Source organism: Silurus aristotelis, assembly GCF_946808225.1.
Source record: "Silurus aristotelis genome assembly, chromosome: 16".
Classification (NCBI taxonomy): Eukaryota; Metazoa; Chordata; class Actinopteri; order Siluriformes; family Siluridae; genus Silurus; species Silurus aristotelis.
The window spans coordinates 6,778,991-6,804,849 of NC_139589.1; the positions used below are offsets into that span (position 1 = coordinate 6,778,991).

Genomic DNA, 25,859 nt, shown 5'->3' on the forward strand with positions numbered 1-25,859 from the left:
GGAGCACAAATCTCCACAAGTGCACTACATAATCTTGCTTAGTGGTTCTTAAACTTTGTTTTGCCATTTTCGAGGGGGTGGGTTTTTAAAGCCCCACCTGTCCTCAAGTTTAAAAATGTCTAATTTGTCTAACAGCATCAAGTTCAAAAACAGAGATTAGGTACCCTGACTGATGTTTTAATTTACTTACATTGATGAAATAATTGTAAAAACTTTATTTTTAATAGAGAAAATCATTAATGAAGAACACAAAAAAAAATCCTGCCGTTCATTGCGCCCAACCTGTTATGTCTTTATGTCCCACTAGAGGGCAGCGTCCCACACGTTGAGAACCACAGATCTAGTGGGAGCATCTTCCCAGAAGAGTGGAAATTTTCAACTTACTGATTGATGTCTCCGTTACTAAACAAATCCAATTCTATAAACCCTATTTAAAAAATGATACAAAAATTGGAATGATTTAGGTCACTATGTAAATAAGTTTTAAACACGTCTTAAAGTATTAAACACCTCCTTCCCATTAAAGAGCACACTTTTTGTCACACTTTAAATCTTTATTTTTTTTTTAAAGCTGAATGTTCATTCTTACTTCTTCACATGGGTTGTGTCAAGTTTGTGCTTAACGCATGACTAACACATTACGCCCCTGAAGTGGAAATTAAATGTGGGATCTATTTGAGGCTTATACATACTGACACATCAAACCCAAAGTCAAAGCACATGTGATTTTTTTGTTATTACTAACCACAACTCTGCACTTGTCCCTGTTCGATCCCTGATGAAGAGACCAACAATGTGGAGGAAAACCTGAGATTTATAAGAGCCTCTGTTTACACTGGATTAGCTCACAGCTTGTAAAGTCATATCCATTGAAGGTAAATTGTTTTTACTGATGGGAAAACGGACAATTAAAGGAGGAATCGGGGGCCAATATCGAAAATGAAAACTAGAAAACCACCGTTTCATTCTTGGGATATGTCAATCCTTTCACACAGGGCCATTGAGTTTACAATTCCATGATTCGTGTTTATTGTGTTAAGCCTGACAGCAGCACAGAAGTAGACACCATGGTTTATCCTGGGTCAGCCCATTCAGAAGTTTCTAATAGTAAAGCTCCTTTCTTTTGTTGGAGTGCTGCCCAGCATGCATTTATGCATACAAACTCAGACAAAGTATGCCTTTGTAGTCCCAAAAATACCTCAAAGCAAACAGGAAAATGTGTGTATTTTCACACACAGACCCAATGTCTGGAACAAACACGTATTCAAGGATTTTACAATATAAAGAATTTTACATTATTCTCATGCATAAATAATGCACACCAAAAATATCCACAATACAAACAAAACACGTAGCATGCTCTGTGTGAACCGTGTGAAAAAAGGAACACGCTTTTCTTTACATCAAACTGAGAATATGAAACTGCAGTTATGTACCATTTACGAATTTTCAATAGTGATTTTTACTTTGACACATTGACAAATTGTGATGGCTAGACGTCTTGGTCAAAGCATCTCCAGAACTGTCAGTATCTATCAAAAGTGGTCCGGCTCGTGTGGTCTGATCCAACAGATGAGCTACTGAAGCTCAAACTGCTGAAGAAGTTGAAGGGCTGTTTTGGCAGCGAATGGGGGACCGACCAACACGATCGATGGATGGATGGAGAGAGAATACGTAGATCACCACCCAAAAAAATATCACTGTACCAGTGGTCATTAATGTTGTTACAGCGTCTGGTTGTCATTAAATAAATATCTAAAATTGGTAAAAAAAAATCTATAATCGGTAAATATACATGCTTATAAACTGTCTAAGAAAAATTATATGATTGATAGTGCAATTTTTAAAAAATTGCCTTTGTGTCATACATTTATATACTAATAGCTTACATACATCTTTAAGGATACAGAATGATCAGTGTGTGTTTAATAATCAGGTTATCAAATGATCAGTACAAACCCACATCACAGTGGCACATCGGGTGACTCCAGATCTCCATACCCTTATTTTGGATTTTGACTTATGTTCTTCTGATGTTCTTCCAGTATTTCCCAGAGTTTCTCTCCAAAATCATGCAGGTAGGTGAATGACATATACTATCTTTACTTTTGTGTGTGTTCTTGTGTGAATGGGCATGTAGAGCATGTGAAGAGTACATTTAAAAGGAACCATTATTCCATCCAATCCCACCTGGGTGAATCCCAGGAACAATGCAGCTCCTAAGAGGTGAAGAATAGTAAGATCACACAAGATTAACTGCAATATAAATGTCACAGATTCTTCAAAGTGGTGTATGTACTGTCATTTACAAATAATATAACAAAAGTAACAAAATTAAAATGGCAAGGAAAAGAAACAAAATCATGGTATCAGGGGTTTGGTGTTAAAAAACAAGGACTTCATTCAGCAGAAATAAAGCCCAAAAACACAATCAAAGCACAAACCTTATATACCATCTGCTGCTAACTGTTTAACTTCCATCTTTTTTTGTCGTCCAATTATTTCTTTGTTCATTACTAATATCTCCAAATACCTAGCTTCTTTCCAATTTATAAAAAAAAAATGTCACTTTCCTGCACCACCCTCACATACTTCTCTGCCACACCTGACTTGCTCATACAATACTACAATTCTTCTCTCGGCACCCTGTCGTACGACTTCTCTAGATCCACAACCACACAATGCAACTCCTTTTGACCCTTCTCTATACTTCTCCTTCAACATTCCCAAAGCAAATGTTGCTCCTGTAGTGCTTTTCCTCGGCATGAAACCATACTGTTGCTCACAGATAGTCATTTCTTCTCTCTACCTGGCTTCCACTACTCTTTCCCATAACTGTGTGTGTGACTGCTCAACTTTATTCCCCTGTAGTTATTGCAGATCTGCACATCTCCCTTATTCTCTCAGTCGATTCCAATACTGTTTCACCAAATTCTTTCCCTTTATGTTTTTCTGTACTTCCTCATTCCACCACGTCTCTTTATCTTCCTTTCTCTTTCCATATATCACACCGAATACCTTTCTAGCTGTCTCCCTTATCACTTCTGCAGTAGTAGCCCAATCATCCAGCACCTCCTCACCACCACCGAGCCCCTGTCTGACCTCTTCTCTAAATCTCACACTACAGTCTTCTTCCTTCAGTTTCCACTATCTTATTTTTTTTCAGTCCTCACTCTCCTCCTCATATTATCTCCAAAGCCATCCTACAGAGCACTATCCAATGCTGTCTAGCTACACTGTCCCCTGCCAACACCTTACATTTCCCAAACTCTTTCAGGTTACATACAGGTTCCAACGGTGTGCACCATAATCCACTCTTATACGTCACCCTATGTGCCTCCTTTTTTTTTAAATACGTATTCACCACTGCCTTTTCCACCCTTTTCACAATATACCACCATCTCCTCTTTAACATTCCTCTCCTTGAGGCCACACCTACCCATCATCTCCTCGTCACCTTTGTTTTCCTTCAGAAACATGGCCATAGAAGTCTGCCGCGATCACCAATCTTTCGTTTTGTTCTCCTACATCTCACAACCCACTTCTGGAGCATAGGCACTGATACAATTTATCATCACCCCTTCCACTTCCAGCTTTACATTCATAACCCTATCAGAAACTCCACCTCCACAACACTCCTAATGTACTCTTTCTTCAGGATCACCCCTACACCATTACTCTTTTCATCCAGACCATGGTAGAAAAGTTTAAACCCTCCAATTTTACTGGTCTAACTCCTATTTTATTTTGTCTCCTAAACACACATGTTTACCTTCCTCTGCTCAATCATATCAGCTACCTCTCTCCCTTTACCAATCATAGTACCAACATTTAAAGTACCAACCCTAACCTCCACTTTTCTACATTTCTTGTTTCCGTGCTGTCTCTATAGATGTCTTTCTCCTCTTCTTTTCCTCCTTTGACCAACAGTAGTCCAATTTTCACTTGTACTCTGTTGGCTAACAATACCTGGGGTGGCTGTTGGTAACCCGGGCCTCGACTGATCTAGAATTTAGGTTTGTGATTCGCATATTTGATTTGCCATGTTTTTTTACATTTATAGTTTTGCGTTTTCTTTCCTGTACAATTTGCACAAAAACACAAATCCCCAGGAAAATCGTAATTCACTGAAAAAAATTTATGGAAATTTAATGAGGTCAATATTGATGCTTATGTTAGAGATGATGTATGCGGGTAGTGCAGCTGTGGCTGCAGTGAAAGGAGAGTTGTTGAATTGTGTTCATTGGGTTTAATGTTTCATGGCATTCATTCCCGCTATATTAGAACCCTGTTCGATGCCGCGCTCTGTTATACTGCGTGTCTCTATAATATTGTTGGTTCCTATAGAAATGGCGGCATTAAGAGGTGGATTGATTGAGGTAAGACACCACCGAAGGCGTGATGCGCAGCCTGTTACTGCTGATTTGTAGTATAACAGATGAAAGTAAAAAAAAACACCATTTTTATTCTGATTATTGAATTCGATTTGTATGTGTGTAGTCTTGGTGGCCAAAACTTCTAAAAACATAAAAATAAATATTTGGTGACTTCCATTTGATTAGAGTTGGGGGATGAATAAGGGGCGGAGATTATCCGAGTTGGGGGCGGTGTTTGTTTCTCTATGACGTCACGACTCTTGGAGTCTAGTCTTCAGACTGGTGTGCCCCGTGCCATTCACTGAGGATTCTCTATCACTGCCCGAGCAACACAGGTAGGTTCATTTATTCTCTGATTTCATCATATCAGTGATATGCTTCATACATGTCAGATCACATTCAGTAATCCCCAAGTGAGCACAGATGGCGGGATTAGTATCATAACACTGGACCGAGAACTGAGACCCGAGAATCTCGCCTGGAGTTCTGTCTGATGCAATCTTACACGTCAATTTGGTTCATTTTCGATGCTAGCTCTAGCTTCCTAATGTTGAACTGTTTACATCACCGATTCGTTTATTTTTATTTTTTAATATATTGAGAGTCGAATTGCCCCTTTATGCTAAGGCGCATAATAATAAAGGTCATAGGAATAGAATAGCGCTTCGATGAATAGATGAATGAATGCGTGCATCCGGTCTCAGCCATGTGCTGTTGTTATTGTTATAGATGTTATCATCAGCATCAGTTTGATGTATAATGCTTTGACCCAGTGCATGCATTGTATTTGTGGAACCAGTTTGCGTTTTTCTTTTTTTTCGCATTCAAAATTGCATACGTGGTAAAAAAAAAAAAAATCTGGGTGAATCCGGATTTCATAAGACCTCTTGCATCATTCTGATGTCTTTGATCATCTATTGCTTCTGCATCCAAATGCAAATGCTGCCTTCGTATCTTTGTCTTCTATTGTGTCTATTTTGATTCACACTGACTATAATGTACAGTAATATGTAGCTATTGGCATCCTTTATATTATCATATATGTTAATGTGTCCCTATGACTAAATAACCAAGATATATACATAGAGAAGGAGTGAGTAATATATGTATATGTATTTGTAAGAAGAGAGAGAGAGTGAGAAAGAGAGAGAGAGAGAGAGTGAGTGAGTTCCCGCTCAGAGTTGCATCAGCTCGAGAAGCAGGAGATGCCAGGTCACTCTTTATATGGCCATGATATATTTGCACTGTGGTAGGCGGCTGACGTGTCAACATTTACTTGATACTCCCATTTTTCCAGCCTTGTAAAAAAAAAAAAGAAAAAATGTACATTTATATATTTATCTAATCATCTGGTCGCTCGATATACCTTCGATATCACTGCTTTGTCCATAACTCCATAGTGCCAAACCCAGTTGTGCCATGCTGACATTTTACTTCACAGACTATCCAGCTAAATTAGTTTATAACCACAAGCACATAATCCATCAGTAACCCAGGCTCTAAATGAATGTAGGTTAGATCAAATATCCCAGAGTTTAATCCTCTTATACCACAGCAAATTGCCAATATTTGCAGTTGATTACCTGAAGAATCGCACGCCATCATTTCCTTGCTTGTAATTTGTCAGTTCCAATATCGCTTATGTTTAACAGCTGTAATCATTCGCATTCTCTTTCGCTTGCTCGCAAAACCTACTGATCGCACTACAGAAAACCTTGCAAGTCCGTTCCCATGATAAACAAAGCGCTAACACTGGAGACTCCTTTCAAAAAGGAGTCTGTTTCTAATCATGTATTTAGCTTCAAGGCAGGAAAGTGACCTATATTTTATTCTTGTTAGTATAAGGCAGGGTTTGGGCAGCGATCACGCTCAGTAATCTGAAGGTGAGGACAGATGGCGTGATTAGTGCTGCGGTTAATACACCAATAACAGTAAACAAGAACCTCGCCTGCAGTTCTATTTGATGCAGTCTTGCATGTATTTTGTTTCAGGGCATAATAGTGACCTAGTTTGAGACAGGATTTGGAGACTAATGATTATAGTAAGGGGGAAAAACGCAACACACGTTTATGCACGATGTTCTTTTATTACTCAGATGTAAAAAAAAAAACAATCCACCAATTTACTGATGCGCCACGTCTCAAATGAAACACCAAAATCCGCCATGGTTCACACATCTGGCAATTAAAACCGTCTGTGTGGAAACAGCAAAGGTTCTGTTTGGTGTCCTGATAATTTACTTGATTTAAAACACCATAATTACTTTAAAACATGCACAGGACTATTTTGTCTTCATTCTCTATATTGAGTATTGTTTCACTAATAATAAACATACATTTGCATAAAGCATCCATATTTGTCCATGCTCATGTTGATTAGACTATTAAAAAAACATTTAGAAAATATAAAAAATGTGCTTAAGTTGCGATTAATCACGAGTTAACTCATGGCCAATTAATTGCGATGAAATATTAGAATTTATTGACATCCCTAATATATATGGTTTGGTTTATTTTGTCACCACAAAAAATGTTTACTTTATAATAAAAAAAGAAAAAAAAATAGTGTTAGATTGAAAATAGTTAGATTGTTGTGGATACAGGAACCTAATCATGGTGATGTTCGATTAATAATGTTTGACTTTGCTTTAGTTTCGTAATGACGCATGAAGACACAGGAGTCGGCGATGTTTTGCGACACGGGTGAACCACCCACGTTACCTGTAGGAACTCTCAAAGCTGTAGGCTACGTGTTATGTTTCGGCGACATATTAAGTCATGGGCTCGAGTTACACAATTTGTAATCAAGATTTTGATATTTCAGGATCACAGCGTAATGATTTATGGCGATTTAGGCCAATTAAAAATAGTCATTTGTTGACATTTTTACTCGGTTATTTCCATCCAAGACGCCTGCAATGGTTCCTCTCTCAGTTGGTCACTCTTAATAATTTTCCATATCTTACCATGTCATTACTGGATTATAAGCTTTAGAGTTTGGAAAGGCGTGTAATTGAGAGGAGATTAGAAAGCCCCCCTCTGGACATGTTTCTGGCGTCGTTCTCGGGAATACGTGCGTCTACGCATCTTACCCGAATCAGGGTTACTTTCCTAACTTTAAACAGCTGAGTGCTTGTAAGATCATGAATCAGGCTCTCATGCTGTTTGCATGTAATTTGGTACCAAATGCAAATGGCACCTGCGGCTCTCCAAACAGTTCCAGGTTGATTTCTCCATATCCACATCAGCGTACTTTTTTTTTTCAGCGTAACAAAATAAAACGCAAATAAAATCCTACGCGCTCTGTCACGGCACGGGGCTCACGATGGGTGTGTGCTTGTGCTCGAAAATGTCACGGCCTCGTATTTCTCTGTGTCCTGAGTTCGCCCATGAGTTCATCGAACATCAGTGGTACGGTCTACTGAGTCGAGGCATTACCGGCCTTGATTTGTGGAGAATCAGACTTTAAGAAAGCAAGTTCCAGTGTAGGATTTGGATTATCCTGTTGTGCCAACATACTGGACCAAACCTGAATGGGCAATTTATATACAGCCGTATAGTGTCTGTTTTCCAACCTGTGAAAATGGTGAAAGTGTATTCTTTAACCACGTCTTTTTTTTTATTTTTTATGCAGAAATCCCCCCCCCAACCCTGCAATAACAATAACGTTGAAAGGGGCTTTTTGTTTTTTTGTTTTTTGTTTTCTCTTTTCCGTTCCAATTTCATTCCGATGCAAATGGGTGGTTTTTGATAGTAAAGGTGTAGGAAAAGGAACCAAAACACAACCCGAAAGCTCTTGTTTATAAAAGTCCAGCAGGTGGTTCTTTATGTAATCAGCTTAAAGGTGTATTGCAGTATTTATTTTGAGCAAAGCTCATCAGTGAGGCACTCTACAAACTCACCCCCCCTTTCTCTCTTTTTTTTTGCACGCCATCCTTATTTACTCAAGACATACAGCAGCATCTGTACTGACCATTTGCTTTGTATTCATTCCAATTTTCCTCCACATACCTGACTTGCAGGTTTACTATTGTAGAGTAGCGAATGCACCATTCACAGAAGGTCAGAATCATAGAAATACAAAAGACGCTTTGTTGTTAGGGTAACGGGGGCCGTTAGTGGGTATTGTCAGTTAATTGGAGCAGTTTGATGCATTTCTGAAGATCAGCATTGACTCTGTGGCACAGTTTCGGCGCCAGGCGTATCAGCTGGATGACCTCGTGGAGAACACAAGAAAGAGATTAGCGCCATTGTGCCCTAGTGACGCACTGTGGCGCATCAAGCCCCCCACCGTATTCCTTACAGCAGAACGGCCGTACCCCTGCGAGAGCCTCTCACACGCCAGAGACTCCTACTGAAAAGAATTTCTCAAGGCTTTGCACAGATCCCTGACTGTGCACTCCCTAACCTTTAGCTCTAAAATCACAAAAATTCAAAAAGCACACTACAGGATCATTTGTATAGTCTAATGGAGGTTTTAAATATTAATAATAGCATATTACGCAGATTGCGTGCGTTCAATCATGGCTGCCTTCTCACTAAACCAAGCGAGCCAGTGAGCAGTGAATGAAGGCAGTCATTGTGCATGTTGTCTGTAATCCAAGTGGTGTTTTTTTTCTAAACGCTAAGCTCTTGCCTGTACCAATTTAGTTTTCTCCAGATTCTCCGCCAAGGTAAGCAGTCCATCAGAGATAGATAAAAGGGGTCTATTTCAACCTCTCCATTGTATGCCGAATTACGGAAATGCTTTTGTTTCTTTTTTTTTTTTTTGAAAAATTCCTTCTTTGTCCCACCTGTCTTTGAAGTATAAACACAGAGTACAGATGCGGTACTGTACGAGACATAATGTTTAGGTTTTCACATCCGCACCTCAGAACAGGTCATGTTAGGTTTTTGTCTGATTGACCTCCATATTTTCCGCAGGAAATCCGATTTTTATTTTTTTATTTTTTCGGGAAAAATGGCAGCTGTGTTTGTATATCTCCAACAGTACCTGTTCAGCCCCACCCATTCTTACTATTCCAAATAATTATTTTTTTTGGAATGGGACTTTCTTGATCTTGGTGGAAATCTATATCCCAAAATTCCACAGGTGAACCATGTCCCAGTCAATCGTTGAAAGAATGACGCACAGGGAAGGTGTGTTGCTATTATACATCGACCCTGACCGTGCCCTACTATTGTAAATATCAACACCAGGAACATGATGGCCTTGGTTTGGAACTAAGCCCTCTTGCTCTCGTATCAATTAGCGAAGACTTGAGATAACACAGCTGTGTCAAACAGCTTCTGTTCACATTGCCCATCCTTGAACCTCTTTATACAAAAAACAAAAACGCTTCGCTTCAGCCTCACTCGCTCAATATTATCACAGAAAAGAGTGTGTTCACTGATAGCATGAGCCAGGCCTGGTGTTAACGTCAGCGTTATGGTTCCACCTGATCAAATATCTGTGATGAAAATGTACACCGCGTTGTGGAGACTGCCTTTGTAGCAGACTGCTCAGGTGACACGTCGAGTGCACTTTTTATGAACGTGAGGTGGATTATTTGTTTTTATGGCGAAAAAAACCCCTATAGTGTTTGACAATTTATTAAAATGTACAACACAAATCAAACTCTTGGGTTATAATGGCAGTGGTTTAAGTTTAGTTAAAGAGTCAAGTTTGGTGTGATTCAACTCTTTGGCTGGAATTCGAAACATTACAAACTGGCGGCCAGCCTGGAATTAGTGACGCTGATCCGTCATTCATGTAACGACTAGATCCGTTGTGTGTTTAAAAAAAAAAAAAAAAGGCCCATGAATCATTTAGCAAATGACAGGCGTTCACACACAGCCTACACACCCACACTATCTGTTTCTTTCTTCATTCCTAGGTGTGTATAAACGAGCCTAGAAGTCTCGAGTACATTCTTCTTCATTCATTCATCACCATGGTGGATAAAGTGGCTTCTGTTGGGCGCATGCTGCTGCGGCGCCGCATTCTGGATTGTTCCAGCGATGAGACCCGCTTCGCCCGCTGCCTATCCACCTTGGATCTGGTGGCTCTGGGGGTGGGCTCTACTCTCGGCGCTGGTGTCTATGTGTTAGCTGGAGAGGTAGCACGGGAGAAGGCAGGACCTGCTATTGTTCTCTGTTTCCTGGTGGCAGCCCTGTCGTCCATGCTGGCTGGACTTTGCTACGCAGAGTTTGGGGCTCGGGTGCCAAAGACAGGCTCAGCTTACCTGTACAGCTACGTGACTGTTGGAGAAATCTGGGCCTTCATTACTGGCTGGAACCTCATCCTGTCTTATGTCATCGGTGAGTTGTGTGACTTTAAGGGAATGCTGCCTTAGATTGATATTTGAGACAGTGACATTCGAGAACAGGTCTCAATGAGCATCTTGTGATCTTTAGGTACAGCCAGTGTTGCCCGAGCATGGAGTTCCACCTTTGATAACCTGATAGAGCAGCGAATCTCGAGCTTCTTTAGGTCAGCCATGGCCATGAAGGTTCCAGGCAATGTTCTCGCTGAGTACCCAGACCTGTTTGCTCTCGTCCTTATTCTGCTGTTGACTGGTGAGTAAACTATCAATACGGAGGCTTGTTTTTGTGAATGCATGCAGAATGTCACATGATTAAAATTCTGAATAATTTTCTTTATAGGTCTGCTTGCTTTTGGTGTGAGTGAGTCTGCGCTCGTCAACAAAATCTTCACCGGAATCAACCTGGTGGTGTTGAGCTTCGTTATGATCTCCGGCTTCGTAAAAGGCAATACAGCAAACTGGAATCTCACGCTGGATACCTTTGTGAATGACACCAACATCACAAAAATAGAGTGAGTTCGATTATGTTCATGATGCCATTTAGCGTCTTTGTTTTTTTGCACATTGGACGTGTGAATTCCATGCCTATGGAGTATGACTTGTTCTGATATCCTCAGAGAAGTGGAGAAAACTTTTGGAACTGGCGGATTCACACCGTTTGGCTTCCAAGGCGTCTTGGCTGGTGCGGCCACCTGTTTCTACGCCTTCGTGGGTTTTGACTGCATCGCAACTACAAGTGAGTCATTATATTTGTCCGGTTCTTACAATGTGTGGCTAATTTATCGCACAAAATGCTCGCTGAACTAACTCCGAACCCCTTTTTCTGTAGGTGAGGAAGCCAAGAACCCAATGCGCTCCATCCCTGTGGGGATTGTTGTCTCTCTGCTCATTTGCTTCTTTGCTTATTTCGGTGTGTCGGCTGCACTCACGCTAATGATGCCCTATTACAAGCTCAATACACAGAGTCCTTTGCCAGAGGCCTTCAGCTATGTAGGCTGGGCTCCAGCACGATACATAGTGGCTGTGGGTTCGCTATGCGCCCTTTCTACCAGGTAAGACGATCAAAAAGTTAGAAAAGGGCATTGTTGGTGTGGATATTTGCTTTTTATTGAATGTGTTGTTTTATGGGGATTTGATGAGGCACTTACATGATGTGGTAGATCGTTTAAAAATCTTACAGTGAGTGTCAGCTTGCCATTTGCTGTCATATCATTTAAAATTGAATTCGGAGAATGTTTAGGCCGAAGGTCCTGCACTTCTTCTTCTTCTTCTTCTTCTACTTCTTTTGGCTTCTCCCATTAGGGGGTGCCAATCATCTGTCTCCATACCCCACTGTCCTCTACATCTGCCTCTTTTAAACCAACTACCTGCATGTCTTCCTTCACCACGTCCATAAACCTCCTCCTTGATCTTCCTCTTTTTTCTCCTTCCTGGTGGCTCCATGTTTAGCATTCTCCTACTGATATACCCCATGTCCCCCTCTGCACATGTCCAAACCATCTCAATCGCGCCTCCCTCACCTTGTCTCCAAAATGTCCCACATGCGTGGTCCCTCTAATAAACTCATTTCTAATCCTGTCCATCCTCGTCACTCCTAATGAAAATCTTCTCCACCTCTTCTCCCAGCAACCGCACCACTCCACTGCCCTTTCTCTCATTCACACACATGTACTCTGTCTTACTCCTACTGACTTTCATTCCCCTTCTCTCCAGCGCGTACCTCTACCTCTCCAGGCTCTTTTCAACCTGCTCCCTACTCCCACCACAAATATAATCTGCAAACATCTGCACTACAAAGCTTAAATGTAAACCAAGGTGTCACATTAAACACTTAAACTGCCAAGAACCTGATGGTTATTATATGGTATTACGGAAAAGCATGCCATAAGACTTGTTTTAATGGCCATATACAGTAAACTGTTTTGTATAAGGACAATATGATTATTAATGCTGTTATTACTATCATTGATTTTTTTTGTTGTTATTTTGCTATTTTGATGTATTATGATTACATGTGATTATCTCTGGTGATACTGGCCACTGCTGTTAGGAAGAGAAACGGAGTTGTAGATGGTGGCAGGGAATGTTGTCTATGCTTACCTGGATTAAAAGTGTTTCATCATCATGATTTGTGTGGTGTAGGAGTGAAGCATTGTGGTGGGAGGGGATTCCACTGGAAGGGGGTGTTGATAAGAATCTTGCTTAGGGTTCCAAAGCCTAGAAATGACCCCGAGTTTAACAAAGTTCTCTACGATGTTTGTTTTCGCACGCTTCAGTCTGCTGGGCTCCATGTTCCCCATGCCACGTGTAATCTACGCCATGGCTGAGGATGGGCTGCTGTTTCGCTCTCTCTCCAGCATGAATAAACGCACCAAAACCCCACTTCTGGCAACCATGGTGTCGGGCTTTGTAGCAGGTGAGAAACTTTCTGCTAACGCAAATTGTACAAATTGGACGCTGCAATATCATATAAAATCAATTGTACTTGTAAGAAAGGATTCCTACTCAGTTGTATTTCCATGCTTTACCACTAGAGGCAGACATACAGTTTACCAAGCTATTTAATTGGAATTTCTAATAAAGTTATAGATTTTCATGCCACTCATATATAATGCCACACTTATATAATGTTAATATCTTGGGCAATTATATGCAATCATTTCAGTTCAACAATAATAATTGTTACATGTGCAATAACTTGTATAACTATCATTGTAGTCTGACTTTTTCTGCCATCTGTTTCACTAAGGCTACACATTTTATTTCACTTAATGTATAACATATATATATATATATATATATATATATATATATATATATATATATATATATATATATATATATTTATTTTTATTATTATTTTTATTTCACTTTACTCTTTACTTTAATTTTAAACCAAAATCTGCAAACCAACAATTTGAAAAGGAATAGGTTGATTTGGTTATAAAACTTTGTACAAAATCCTTCAAATGTGAAATTATTTATTTTTTTTAGACATTTAAAAAGCATCAGTTTTTCCACTTAATTTTAATGACTGTTTTTCTCATTTAAATTTTCATATTGTGTATAATAGAAATGTATTTAAAATATTAACCCCTCATCCATTGTAAAATGGTTTGGCTGCAATTATTAAATGTCCGTCTTTTACTTTTTTGGTAGCGCTCATGGCCTTCCTGTTTGACCTGGCTGCTTTGGTTGACCTCATGTCCATTGGGACATTGCTGGCCTACTCTCTGGTGGCAGTGTGTGTTCTTATTCTCAGGTAAGCCTTAAATTCAAATCCGTTCGAACCGTATTCATTGAGTATGTAAAATGACCGGCTTGTGTGTTTGTGTAGATACCAGCCGGGAATGCTCATTTCCTCCAGTCAGAGCGAAAAACTGGTGGAGCTGGTGGGAGGTGAGAAAGTGGCAGTGTCAGGAGACAACGGAGATGAATATGGTCTCGACTCCGAAGATCGTCTACCCAGAGAGAAGTTCTCCTTCAAGCTGCTTCTGGTTCCCTCCAGGGACACGCCGACCGAAATTTCTGGATTAATCGTCTATGCTGTAACATCAATTATCTGTAAGAATGGCTGCGATTGTTTTTTTTTTGTTTGTTTGTTTTTTTGTTGTTGCCACCAGTAACGTCAGTGTATGCAAATTAAGTTTTTTAAATATTTCACATGCAGCCATTCAGTGACGTACATACGGCTTTAAATTACAATACGGATACTAATTGGTAACATTATTAGGTATCAGTTATGTTACCACAGTTTGCCAATAATTAAATGAATAACTGGACTGGTTTAAATGGATGGAATGATTGGGTGGAGAGTTGATTTGGTTCCGAGGACAACTAGATAAACAGATGAAAAGAATGCATTGAGGCTGGAAAGGTGAAAAGTAAGGGTGGGGGCTGATTAGATAGAGGGATTGAAATGAAAAATGAGTTGATCCGAGGGGCAGGATGGGTGGAATGGATGAAGACAATGCACGGATGGACGGGTTGAAATTGGTGATGGAGATGACAAGACGATGGAGAAGTAGATATAGTGTTAGATGGATATAAAGATCGAAATCTTGGTTGCTTTGGGTTCAGTGTATGTTTTCAGAAAAATACAGACAAGGGTTAATTGATCAATATAAATAAAAGTTTAGAAGATAAGCAGAATTTGTTCTGGCTTTTAATGGCAATGTGATGTTGAATGTAACCTGTGTGCGTTCTGTTCTCCTCAGCCGTACTGATCACTGTGCTCTGTGCCGTTTTGGCCCAGTGGCTGGACGAACTAATGGAAGGTAATGTTTTGCTGTTGCTTGTGTGCATCCTCCTTACGCTGCTGTGCTCCTTCTGCATCATCATCATTTGGAGGCAGCCTGAGAGCAAAGTAGCGCTCACCTTCAAGGTATGATAAACAATTCTTCATTCTATAAAATTCATTATGTCTGTGTTGTTCAGTAGTAGTGCTGATAACCTGATGCTTTTTTTTTCCTCTTTGCAGGTGCCCTTTCTGCCCTGGCTGCCTCTGTTCAGTGTTTTTGTCAATATCTACCTCATGATGCAGCTGGATCTGGCAACGTGGTGCCGCTTTGCCGTTTGGATGGCTATTGGTGAGCTCTTTATTTATTGGTTCAACGTTGCACACTCGTACACTACACACTGTAACTGTGGCCTGTTTTTTATTTGTTTCCTCACAGCCTTGCTCTCGTCCAGCTTATAACAACTACATGAAAAATACTGACATAAATAAACAATAATAACAGTAGCGATAATAATATAATGACTGTTATAGAGACATTATTCTCTGAAAATATCTTTCTGAGAAATAACCCCAATTGTATTTGATATTTTGTTCATTTTTGCTATACACACACAAGGATACACACACAGTCACACACAGGGACGTTTTCCTAGCATTTTCTTTTAGTTTTTTTTTTTTCTTTCATTTTACTGCGATGTCTGACTTTATACCCAAACTGTTATAAGTTTTGTGCAGTTGCTATTTAGGAATGAAGAAATTGTTGTGGAGATGAATCAGTAGCAAGTGTAGTAATGTATTAACTGATAAAGCCACACTGTTATAATTAAGCTATTTAAGCTACCAAAATTAAAATGAGAATGAAAAATGAAAGCCTGTTTAAAAGCAGGCTTGTCTGGCTGTTCCTAGAAAGGGCATGTGTGATTGCAGGCCACTCTCCCTTAGCCGCACCTGTTCAGGTGTGACTGATTGGAATGAAAGCCTGCTCCCACACAGACACACACACACACACACACACACACGCACACACACACACACACATATACATATATACATATATATATGTTGAGTGTGTGTAAAGAATAGACAGTGGTATCATGGAGTATATATATATTGGTAGTTCCGATCTTACTATTTTTCAATTACGATAACAATATTTTAAGCTTCACGCGGCAGGCAAAGTAGAATAGCAGTACAAGAGCGCTACGATACGTTGGGATGCTGCCAGGATGTACCTCCTTGTGAGACGCCTTACTCTTGTTTGTGGTCGGCAGCGTTCAGTTGTCTCTGTGTTCAAACGTTTTAATTTTTTTACTGTGGTGTTTCAAAGCTCTATTTTAGCTCTTGTTTCTGATTAGTCTCATCAGCTACAGGTGTGCTTCTTACCACTCGTTTCATCCGGCTCCGCCCTCCACTCGGGTACCGGCACTCGTCCACGCACCCACTGCCACATGCATATATACCGTATAGTTTACAATTTACAGTACTGTACTGCTCTGTTTTGCTATATTATGTACTGTAACTTGTTAAATTAATACCATACTAAATATATTTAATTTTATCACTCTTGTATGTAACTCTAGGGCATTCACCCACGTCATTATCCATGTATCGGTGTTATTGTTGCCACATTTACAGTGTAGGTGGGGTTCAGTATGAATGGAATGTGTATTTCAGCAGTTCAAACATTAAGAGTTTGAGCAGACAAAGGCACACAGAAAGACAAGGCACCTGCTGACTTTACGCTAGGAAGTAATTAAAAAAATGTGAGCAATGCAATGGAAGTGAAAATCCGGTATAAAAAAAAAAAAAACAGGTTAATTTTAACTGAATTTCATTCAGGAACTTTCCTAAATAGAAGTTGTTCACGTAGTTGTTGTGAACACACGTGCCACAACTACTCCTTTGGCTTGCTGATTTATTCCAGACCTTCTGTTGTTTTTCATTTTTTCAGGCTTCATGATCTATTTCTTCTACGGGATCTGGCACAGCAGCGAAGGCCTGAACAGCACCCAGCGAAAAAAGAACAAGAAAAGCCCCATCTACTTAGGAGGTGATGAGAGTGAATTGGAAGGCATGGCTCCTTGATAAGCTCAGAAGGCAGTTTATCTCTAAACATGAAGTACTACACAAAGGCTACAAATTCAGTGTTATACAATTAAACGTCTTTATTGTATTGGTTTTGTTGAGCGTTTTGTAAAAAAAAAAAAGAAAGAAAAACAAATGTGTGAGAAAGAAAACAAAAAACAGACTATTCTCAGTACATTAAATGAGTATGATGTAGAAAGTTTTACTTGACGTTAAGGGTCTTGGTGCATGGCAATAGAGGAATACAGTAGCGATAAACATCTAGCAGATGTACTCTTTTATACAGTAGAAGCTGGTTTGAGTATACAGGGTATTTGTGAACATGTAATGATTTGTGAGCGGGTTCCATAATCTTGTCGTTGATACAAAGTCGTAAAATAAATAAATAAATAAATAAAATTTTATATATATATATATATATATATATATATATATATATATATATATATATATATATATATATATATATATATATATATAAATAAACACTGCACACTTTGGGGACTAAGCTGCTACGAAGACCAGAGTGGGGTCCAGGCACATTGAATGTTACTCGATGTGACGTTACAGTACCCTCTAGTGGCTAGTGTACAAAATGCAACAGCAACTCCCTTAAAGAAAACAAAATCACTACATTTCGACTTTACTTGTTTACGCTTTAACGGTAATTGCTGAGAGCAGTCAGTGTTTATGCATTTTTTTTTCTAGTATTAGGGCAATTTTTTTCAATTATATGGTATTAAGTTTTCTTTATTCTGAAACAGTAAGATCTATTACTGAGTTAGTACCCTAGAATGTGTTAGGTCACTGAAAAACAACATATGTTCTGTTGTACAATAAATTGATAATCTTTTTTTTTTTATGTTTATGCCCTTTTATAACCAAAAAGTAAATATGTAAGAGAAGGGGTTTCAGTGGGAAACTGGGAAGTCACAGAAAGAGAATGAAAGGAAAACTAATACAAAATCCTGCACTGGTATTTTTATATTCTTTTTATTGTTAATTTTGATAGCCATCATATTTAAACTGAAATGAGAAGGACTAACACTTGTGTTTGTGTGTGTGTCTACAAGTTGTGTGTATGTATATATATATATATATATATATATATATATATATATATATATATATATATATATATATATATATAGAGAGAGAGAGAGAGAGAGAGAGAGAGAGAGATACATTAATTTCATTGGTTGGGGAAATTGGAAAGAACTACTCATGCTTTAGATCTCTCCCAGCTCTATCCTGGTTCCATTTATCATCTTGGTCAGATAAACAAATTATGACTAATCTTTAAAAAACATCCCCCCAATTTTATTTTTTTACATTTTCTACACTCAGATGTGTGATTTTTTTTTCAATCATTATTATAATGTAACTTTTGTGTACAGAGAAGTTTGAGCTTTTTTTTTCCCAAGCAGAAACAGAAAGATCTCAGTAGTGAATTTGTTTCATTTTTGGACCAATCTTTTGTTGTTAACACTCCATATTTTCCATTTTGTCTTTTTTTGGCCAGGAGTACACACACACACACACACACACAATATATATATATATTCTACATATAAACCTCTGATGATTGGGTATTGACTGGAATGTCTATTATATCTCACAGTAAAAAGACTTGTGAGGGAAAATATATTATATATATTTTTAGTTTCCATTGAAACTTTTTTTTTTTTTTGCTGTGGTTGAATTAATCTTTTTCCATTCATATTTTTTTTGTAGAATTATTTCTAATGTAGTAGAGGTGTAGTGTATGTCTGTATATAAATATATATAATAAGCTTTAATATTGTAACAAAATCTTTTCTTGCTTTGTCTATATTTGATGCACTAATTATTCTTGCTTTTATGTATTTTAAGTTTAGAAATGTATTTTTGTATAGTATTACCATCTTACTGTATGTACAATATATAAAATGTGTCTATTTACATGATCTGTACATGTAAATATTCAGTGTTCTGAGATACATTAGTGTCAGGAGTTTTCAGATTGGATACAGAACAGTGCCTGAAGTTAAATTCCTCGTGGCTGGGGTATGGCGGGGCATACCAGCCATTTGCCTTTCAGCATCACTTTAGGTGTATTTTATTATATCTTTACTACAGTCTCTACTTTTGTTTGTCACTGGAATTTTGTACACTGTAAATGTCATGTAAATTTTTTTTTTAAATAAAAATGTAATTCTTTAATGGACATATATGTTCCAAGGCTCAAATCTTTTTAAAGTCAATTTTGGGGCCAAATCTGAGATTTTTGTGTCTTTGTTAGACGTACAGAGGGTAAATGGACGGTTCCTAAATGTGTGGTTCCCAACGTGAACCATGAAGGAGGAGGCGTAATGGTGTGTGTGTGTGTGTGGGGGGGGGGGGGGGGGGGGGTTGCTGATGAGGTGAATGGGGAATTGAGGGCACACATCACAGCATTTTGCAGAGACACGCCCTCACATCTGGTTTGCACAGTTTGTTTTCCAGCAGAATAATTACCCCAAACACACCTCTAGTTTATGTAAGAGCTATTTGTCCAAGAAAGAGAGCAATGGAGTGCTGTTATCTAAATCCCAAATGAGATGCTTTGAGAGTGAACGAAAAGCATCCAACAAGTACTCAACTTCTCTGAGAACTCCTTCAAGATTGTTGGAAATCCATTCCAGGTGACTCCCTTGTGAATCTGAAGAGAGAATGCCAAGAGTGTGCATCGCTGTCATTAAAGCACCCAATCCCTGAAGCCCAATAAACAGCTTGGATCGGATGTAGTCTTTCATTAATAATCTTTCATGACACATTTTTTATTGGTATTACATTTCATCTTTCATACAAGAGCAATAAATACATAGCTAATAGTTGGTTCAACCTGTTAAATGACAATGTATTGGTTAATAGTCAAACAATACATTTTTTTAAGGATATGAAAGAGTTAAAGCTTTAAAGAAGATCCCATTCCGAATGTTTGTTTTTAAAGACTGGATCAGAAAAGAAATGAGACGAGATGCTAGAATAATAATAGTGAGGATAAATAAGACGCCATTTTGTGTAAAATGTCTGTCAGATGACCTGGTGTTTGCTTTACACTGTAGTCCTTCTTCAAATGCCTGAAACGTTCCAACTCACGATTAATAGTAAAAACGTCAAAGGTTACTGCAAGCGAGGGAATCGTTTACAATTAACCAAATGATGGCGTTTTGTATTCATAGCAGTAATGGAGTTAGATATGCAAATCAGACCCAGTGGATAGCTCACTGCATATGCTTTCTATGAAAACAGATGCCATTTTTTAAGATGATTAAAATGAAATAAATAGAGAATAGATGATGATAATATAAAACACAGCATGGCAACCGAACCTATGGTGATACTTTGACATATATGATTCTCCCCTTTCACTTCTCTACAAATCATTTAAATCGCAGGAAAATGGGACACAGATGTCTAAATTTGTCTTTCATTTCGGGGTTTAAAAGACCACGACTAGGTCAAGAAGGCAATGCATTCACTAATATAAGCATTCCTGTCTTTCCCGTGCATAGTCCTTCCAATTTAGTCCAGAGCTCTTCACTTTGCACTAACAAACAGGGCTTTTGTTAACATAAAACAGATTTTTAAACAAGATCAAGGCCTGGGTTTTGTGCAGATCTACTCAGGAGTGAGGTCGAAGGAACCTAGAACGTGTCCTAAAATGGATCTGGGTTCTGCTATGTACAGCTGTGTACAGGAGCTCACCGGTCAAGAAGGCAGTGTAGAGGCCAAGCTGAGGGAACACAATATGACTGGGTTTGCAGAGGAGAAGCATGATGCAGCTGCAGGGCATGGTCAATCAGCACAGGCAGCGGCGATCACTCTTGGTCACTTCCTCAGATGAGTGCACCACATTGGGCACGAAGCCACTCTTCACCCCCTCCCAGCCTTCTTGAATAGTGATGTCGCCCTGCTTGACGAGCTCGAAGATGTCACGTGTCAGCTCAGTGAAAGCCCGCTCGACGTTAATAGCGTCACGTGCCGATGTTTCCACGTAGCGCATGCCGTAGGCCGCTGCCAACTTCTCCGCTTCCTGCTGGCTCACCTGCCGCTGCGGCTCCAGGTCACACTTGTGGCCCACCAGCAGGAAGACGATGCTGTGTGGCTGCACATGGCTGCGCGCCTCCTCCAGCCACTCGTGGACATTCTGGAAGGAGCGACGATTGGTGATGTCAAACAACAGTAGGCCACCTACTGAATTACGGTAGTAAGCTCTGGTGATAGACCTAAAAATAAAAGGGAAGTTGAGCAGATCAGCACACAGAGTGGAATTTCAAACAAACGTTAATCGTTTTTCCACTTATAGCATGAAGAACCAAACTGACAACAGCCAGGTAGAGATTAGGGATGTAACCTTTTACTGCCAAAACAGTCCTCACCCGTCGAGCATGAACAACATTACTTCTTCGGACCACACAGGTTTATGAGTGTGTACAAATAAAAGTAGACCCTTTTAAGTATTGCTCTTATTTAAAGAGAAAAAATGCGTTTTGCTTTTTTGCTTGACTTGACTTGGCGCATCAGTAAAACAAATGTTTAGTGATTAAAAAATGTTTTCTGTGGATTTTTTTACACACACATGTACCGAGATGAACCAAAAACTCATACAACTCATACAAGGGGGCACAGGATTACACAGATATGAAGATTGCAGGACAAACAAAGATCATGTTCATCATCACAGATATACAGTCTCTTGTCAAGAAGTGAAAATCAGATGTTCTCTGGCTGAAAGGGATGGCATAATGTCTCTCCTGACATTCACAGTGGCCCTGAGCATATGAATGTGGAAGAGGTATCTAGCACTTTATTTCAATCGTGTTACACCCTTTGAAACATGAGCAGCAGTGCAGTGGGGGTTGTCTGGCTTCATGTGTCTGTGAGGAACCACGTGATAGCCTTCAGCCACCCCAGATGGTAGCTGTTGTATGATAGGGGAGAGCTTTGTTGTAAGGCAGTGGGTGAGAATTGACAGGTGATCAAATATATAGGAGAAAATGGAGATTTCAATGGAGAATTGATCTTTACAGCGTTCATTCGTTTATCTTTAGTACCTGACTGGTCAGGGTCCTGCTGGGTTTAACTGGTATACAATTTAAGCAAACAAATCTTTCTGTTTTAATGACACCCACTTAGGGTTTATATAAGAATACAGATTTGGTTCTTCAAATCACTGAACATATACAAAAAATGACTTTTTACATCCTTAGAGTAAATCTTAGATAAGCTTAAAAGATCTTACAAAATATTGCTAGAATATTGCATATGTCTGGCTTTTCACCTGCAGTATTTCCAGCAGTATCAGGAAACCATATTGTTTTTTGTACTCAGGCTCTACTAACAGTCATATATATCATCAATATCCTTGATGATGCTCGGTCATACCTGAACCTCTCTTGTCCAGCCGTGTCCCAGATCTGCAGTTTGATGCGTTTGCCTGGTTCGATCTCCACCAGGCGGGAGAAGAAATCCACTCCAACAGTGGGGTCCGACACCTGTGCAAAACGCCCCTCTGTGAAACGTCTGATCAGACAAGATTTGCCCACGGTCGAGTCGCCAATGACAATCAATCGGAACTGGTATAGCCATATAGCTTCCATATCTCATGAGATCTAAAGATGAAAAAGAGTCAAAGGTGCTTTTAGAGAAATATACAGTATTGTGAATGAATCTTTTTTTACTTCAATTTATTGATCAGTAAACAGTACAATCAATAAAAACTATATTACATTTATTATTTTGGATTTTTTTTTATCTCTTAGACCATTATCTCATAAACCATCAGTTTGGATGTGGTTAAAGTATTTGTGCAGAAAATCTTAGACAGCCTTGATTATGTTTTCATTAGAAAAATGTCAATGATTTAGTATAAAATAAAGGAAAAAGAAAAAAACATACATTAACATGAACCATATCTTCATTAATACATCAACCATAAAAAAAAACAAATGCAATTATTGCATTTGTGGTTTTCAGAGATTTTTCTTCTGTATGTTCTAATATTAAATTCAAATGGGAAATATTAGTGTTACATAATCACTCATCAAGAAAAAGCTGCAGTACTGGGCCAGTTAAATTAACCTGCCAAATAAAATATTATCCATTGGTCCATCGGTGAAATGACTTAATGTAACCTCTAGCTCTTTTTTTATTATTAAGTTTGTCATTTTGCCTCTTACTATTAAGATATTAAATACATTTACACTATAATTCAAAGGCCCAGATGAACTCTTTTGATGAACTTTTAAACTATTCATCTCTCTCTCTCTCTCTCTCTCTCTCTCTCTCTCTCTCTCTCTCTCTCTCTCGCTCTAGTAACTACAAGCTTTTCTACATCAGAAAAGGTTCCAAAGAGAATCCTTTAGGACTCATGGTAGCTCAGGTTTTGGGTTGACGATAAGAACTTTCTCCCCCTGGTGTGCTGTATCATGACTGACTAAGACTAACTTCTTAACAAGCTGGTATGTGCAAAATGATTAATATGATTATTTTCAAATAGAATAGGTGTCCAAATAGGCTCCTGAAAAGCAAAGATTTTAAAAGAGTGCACAATTCTTTCCTACTGCTATCATTTTTAGTTACTAAATACCAGAACAATAAGCTGTGAGTTTAAGACATTGTACATCATTGTATGTGTAATCACGATCACCGGTGGACACTCCTGGGTTCTTCTGTTTATTGATTTATTGTTGTTGTTAATTTTGTTTGGCTTTTCTCTTTTATTTGTACTTATTGATGCCTGTTATATCTTGACACAATAAGCTAGTAAGCCTGTGTACAATATCATTTAGTTCATTTATTGACAAAAATAGCAAATAAATCAGGGGGGAAAAAATACAGAGGTAACAAAACAATAAGAATGGAGTGCATGTAGAATAGCCCAATGGTCCTGACATGTCCTGCATCATTTCTCTAGGCTTCCCCAGATTTCGAGCTACAAGCAACCACTAATCTGCACCAGCCATGTTTTGGCTTGAAGATCAACCAAGCATCAGGATCAGTAATGGCAGTGTTGTGATGAAGCTGCTACACTGGAATGATGCTGCAATTTATTTCATGCATCAGTCATTTTCCTGCAAATTGCAGGCGGTTACACCACCACAGCACTGCCTATTCCACGGATACCAACAATTACCCGCGGATGGGGGTTTGGTGTGGGTGGGTGGGTGCCTGGGGGTTGAGGGGGCACGTGGCCCTTTGGTGAGTAGATAACACTGTATTGTCTCGTGGAGGCCTAGGAAATGAGTGCAAATCTGTGAGTCTTTAGCAAATTCTGCCAGGCTAAACACCACACACACACACGCTACACACGCTACACAAGCACGCACAAACGCACACACGCACGCACGCACACGCTTTTTTATTATGCCCCACGACCCCATAATGACACGCTGCAAATACCTCAGTCGAGCTTCTTAATGTCTTGCAAAGGCCAAACCCATGATCTTCATTGTGGGTCGGTGTGCAAAACGAGCGGCGTCCCTGAAGCCAAGCATCCGCACACACACACATCCGGGCACGTTTGGTTACAAATAAAAGCCGATGCTACTAGTTTCGCTGCAATCACACAACGAGAAGCATAAACACTAAACAAACGGGTGAGCAAATATTCTCAATTTCGATCAAAAATCCATGTACCGAATCGAAATCTTCGACCTCATCATAATGGATGAAAGAATGTTTGTAAAAATTTGCTGATGAAATGGCAGCATCATCAGCATCATATAGCCTGACTCATCCCTCATCAGTACCACTACCGTAAAGCGCCGAGTGATGGCGCAAAACGCGGAGGCGCGCACTGGGGCGCTGGCGGCAGCTGCGCGCACACTACAGCCTTTACAGTGTGTAGGAGGATCTCGACGTCCAGGCCTACTACAAGAGGGTCTCCATAAACCAGGAGAGACGGAGGAGGCTCTGAGGAGGTGCAGATGGTGCAATCAATTCACGTTTAGACGTGTCCTGTGGGTGCAGGGCTCATGAACTGTGCATTCATTCACAATTAGCTGTTTAAATAATGGATAATAATGAATCATAGCTGATTAATAATTTCTGTGATTGAGAAAAGATGCTCCTTCTTTTGGTCTCTGTACAGTAACAGTTACATTGATCAAGTTGTTCAAGCACAAAATGACAATAAACTGGAAAATACATATCATTTTTTGTGTAATTTGACAAGAGTGCTTTGGGTTTCACAAAACAGTATATTATTTAGTAGTTATTGTGTTTGCCTATGTACACCTACTCATTATTCAGTTATTCAATCAGCCAAGAACAAGATTGTGAGACTATCAGGGGATTTATAAATTTTTTGGTCCTGATAAATCATACCAGATTACTGTTTTTGTTTCAGGACTGGAACCCAGTGTCAAAAAAGGTCTCCTGCTGTTGTAACCAATTCATTATAAGATCCATTGTTTTCTGCTCAAGATGGTTGTATAGAGGGATTTATTAAATTCAAAAGTATGTGCATTTAAATGCATGGTGTTAGAGCAGGGAAAACACTGCAATACGCAGAAACAGATAAGGATGAAGAGATGTCATTTTAAAAGAAGAAAAAGATGAGGAAGAAGAAGAAAAGAAGAAGAAAAAATAAAAAGGAAAGGGAAAAAAATAATAATAACAACAACAATAATAATAATAATAATAGTAAGAGATAGGAAGAAGAAGAAACAAGAAAACAAACTAATTCATAATAATGTTATTATTATTATTAATAATAAAAATAATTACAGTAATATAAAAACTAATAATAATAAAAGTAGAAGTAAAAAAGAAAAAAAAGGAAAAAGATGATGATGATGATGATGATGATGATGATGATGATAATGAT

The 25,859-nt window shown here is 38.9% G+C and overlaps 2 protein-coding genes and 1 long non-coding RNA gene across 5 annotated transcripts; 1 reads left to right on the forward strand and 2 right to left on the reverse strand.

The window, feature by feature from the left end:
• Positions 1-553: 553 nt before the first annotated feature.
• On the reverse strand, positions 554-2,831 carry LOC310738528. The gene is made up of 2 exons (XR_014537109.1): positions 2,445-2,831; positions 554-2,219 (listed from the first exon to the last, which is right to left on the reverse strand). It is a non-coding gene; the product is annotated as an uncharacterized lncRNA (long non-coding RNA).
• A 1,769-nt stretch (positions 2,832-4,600) lies between these two features.
• slc7a3a (solute carrier family 7 member 3a) lies at positions 4,601-17,137 on the forward strand. 3 transcript variants are annotated; one of them, XM_083564748.1, is made up of 13 exons: positions 4,646-4,715; positions 6,368-6,417; positions 10,252-10,675; positions 10,772-10,933; positions 11,021-11,192; positions 11,298-11,416; positions 11,510-11,732; positions 12,957-13,096; positions 13,840-13,942; positions 14,018-14,244; positions 14,898-15,064; positions 15,161-15,269; positions 16,872-17,137. In XM_083564748.1, exons 2-13 carry the CDS (start codon positions 6,409-6,411, stop codon positions 17,003-17,005), a joined length of 1,989 nt encoding a protein of 662 aa, XP_083420874.1. In that variant the 5' UTR covers positions 4,646-4,715; positions 6,368-6,408; the 3' UTR covers positions 17,006-17,137. The 3 variants fall into 3 exon arrangements, with proteins under 3 accessions (XP_083420875.1, XP_083420876.1, XP_083420874.1); XM_083564749.1 differs by lacking the exon at positions 6,368-6,417 and having other exon boundaries at positions 4,601-4,711; XM_083564750.1 differs by lacking the exon at positions 6,368-6,417 and having other exon boundaries at positions 4,614-4,715.
• A 2,633-nt stretch (positions 17,138-19,770) lies between these two features.
• Positions 19,771-24,858, reverse strand: rab39ba (RAB39B, member RAS oncogene family a). The gene is made up of 3 exons (XM_083565355.1): positions 24,431-24,858; positions 22,415-22,641; positions 19,771-21,255 (listed from the first exon to the last, which is right to left on the reverse strand). The coding sequence occupies exons 2-3, from the start codon at positions 22,627-22,629 to the stop codon at positions 20,829-20,831; spliced, it is 642 nt and encodes a 213-aa protein (XP_083421481.1). The 5' UTR covers positions 22,630-22,641; positions 24,431-24,858; the 3' UTR covers positions 19,771-20,828.
• Between the last annotated feature and the right edge of the window lie 1,001 nt (positions 24,859-25,859).

Coding starts and splice junctions, on each gene's coding strand:
- slc7a3a (XM_083564748.1), top strand. Junction 13,943..14,017: donor GTGTGTGTTCTTATTCTCAG/GTAAGCCTTAAA, acceptor GTGTTTGTGTAG/ATACCAGCCGGGAATGCTCA. Junction 15,270..16,871: donor TGCCGTTTGGATGGCTATTG/GTGAGCTCTTTA, acceptor TCATTTTTTCAG/GCTTCATGATCTATTTCTTC.
- rab39ba (XM_083565355.1), bottom strand. CDS start 22,629: ATGGAAGCTATATGGCTATACCAGTTCCGATTGATTGTCATTGGCGAC. Junction 21,256..22,414: donor GCTGGACAAGAGAGGTTCAG/GTATGACCGAGC, acceptor TTTTATTTTTAG/GTCTATCACCAGAGCTTACT.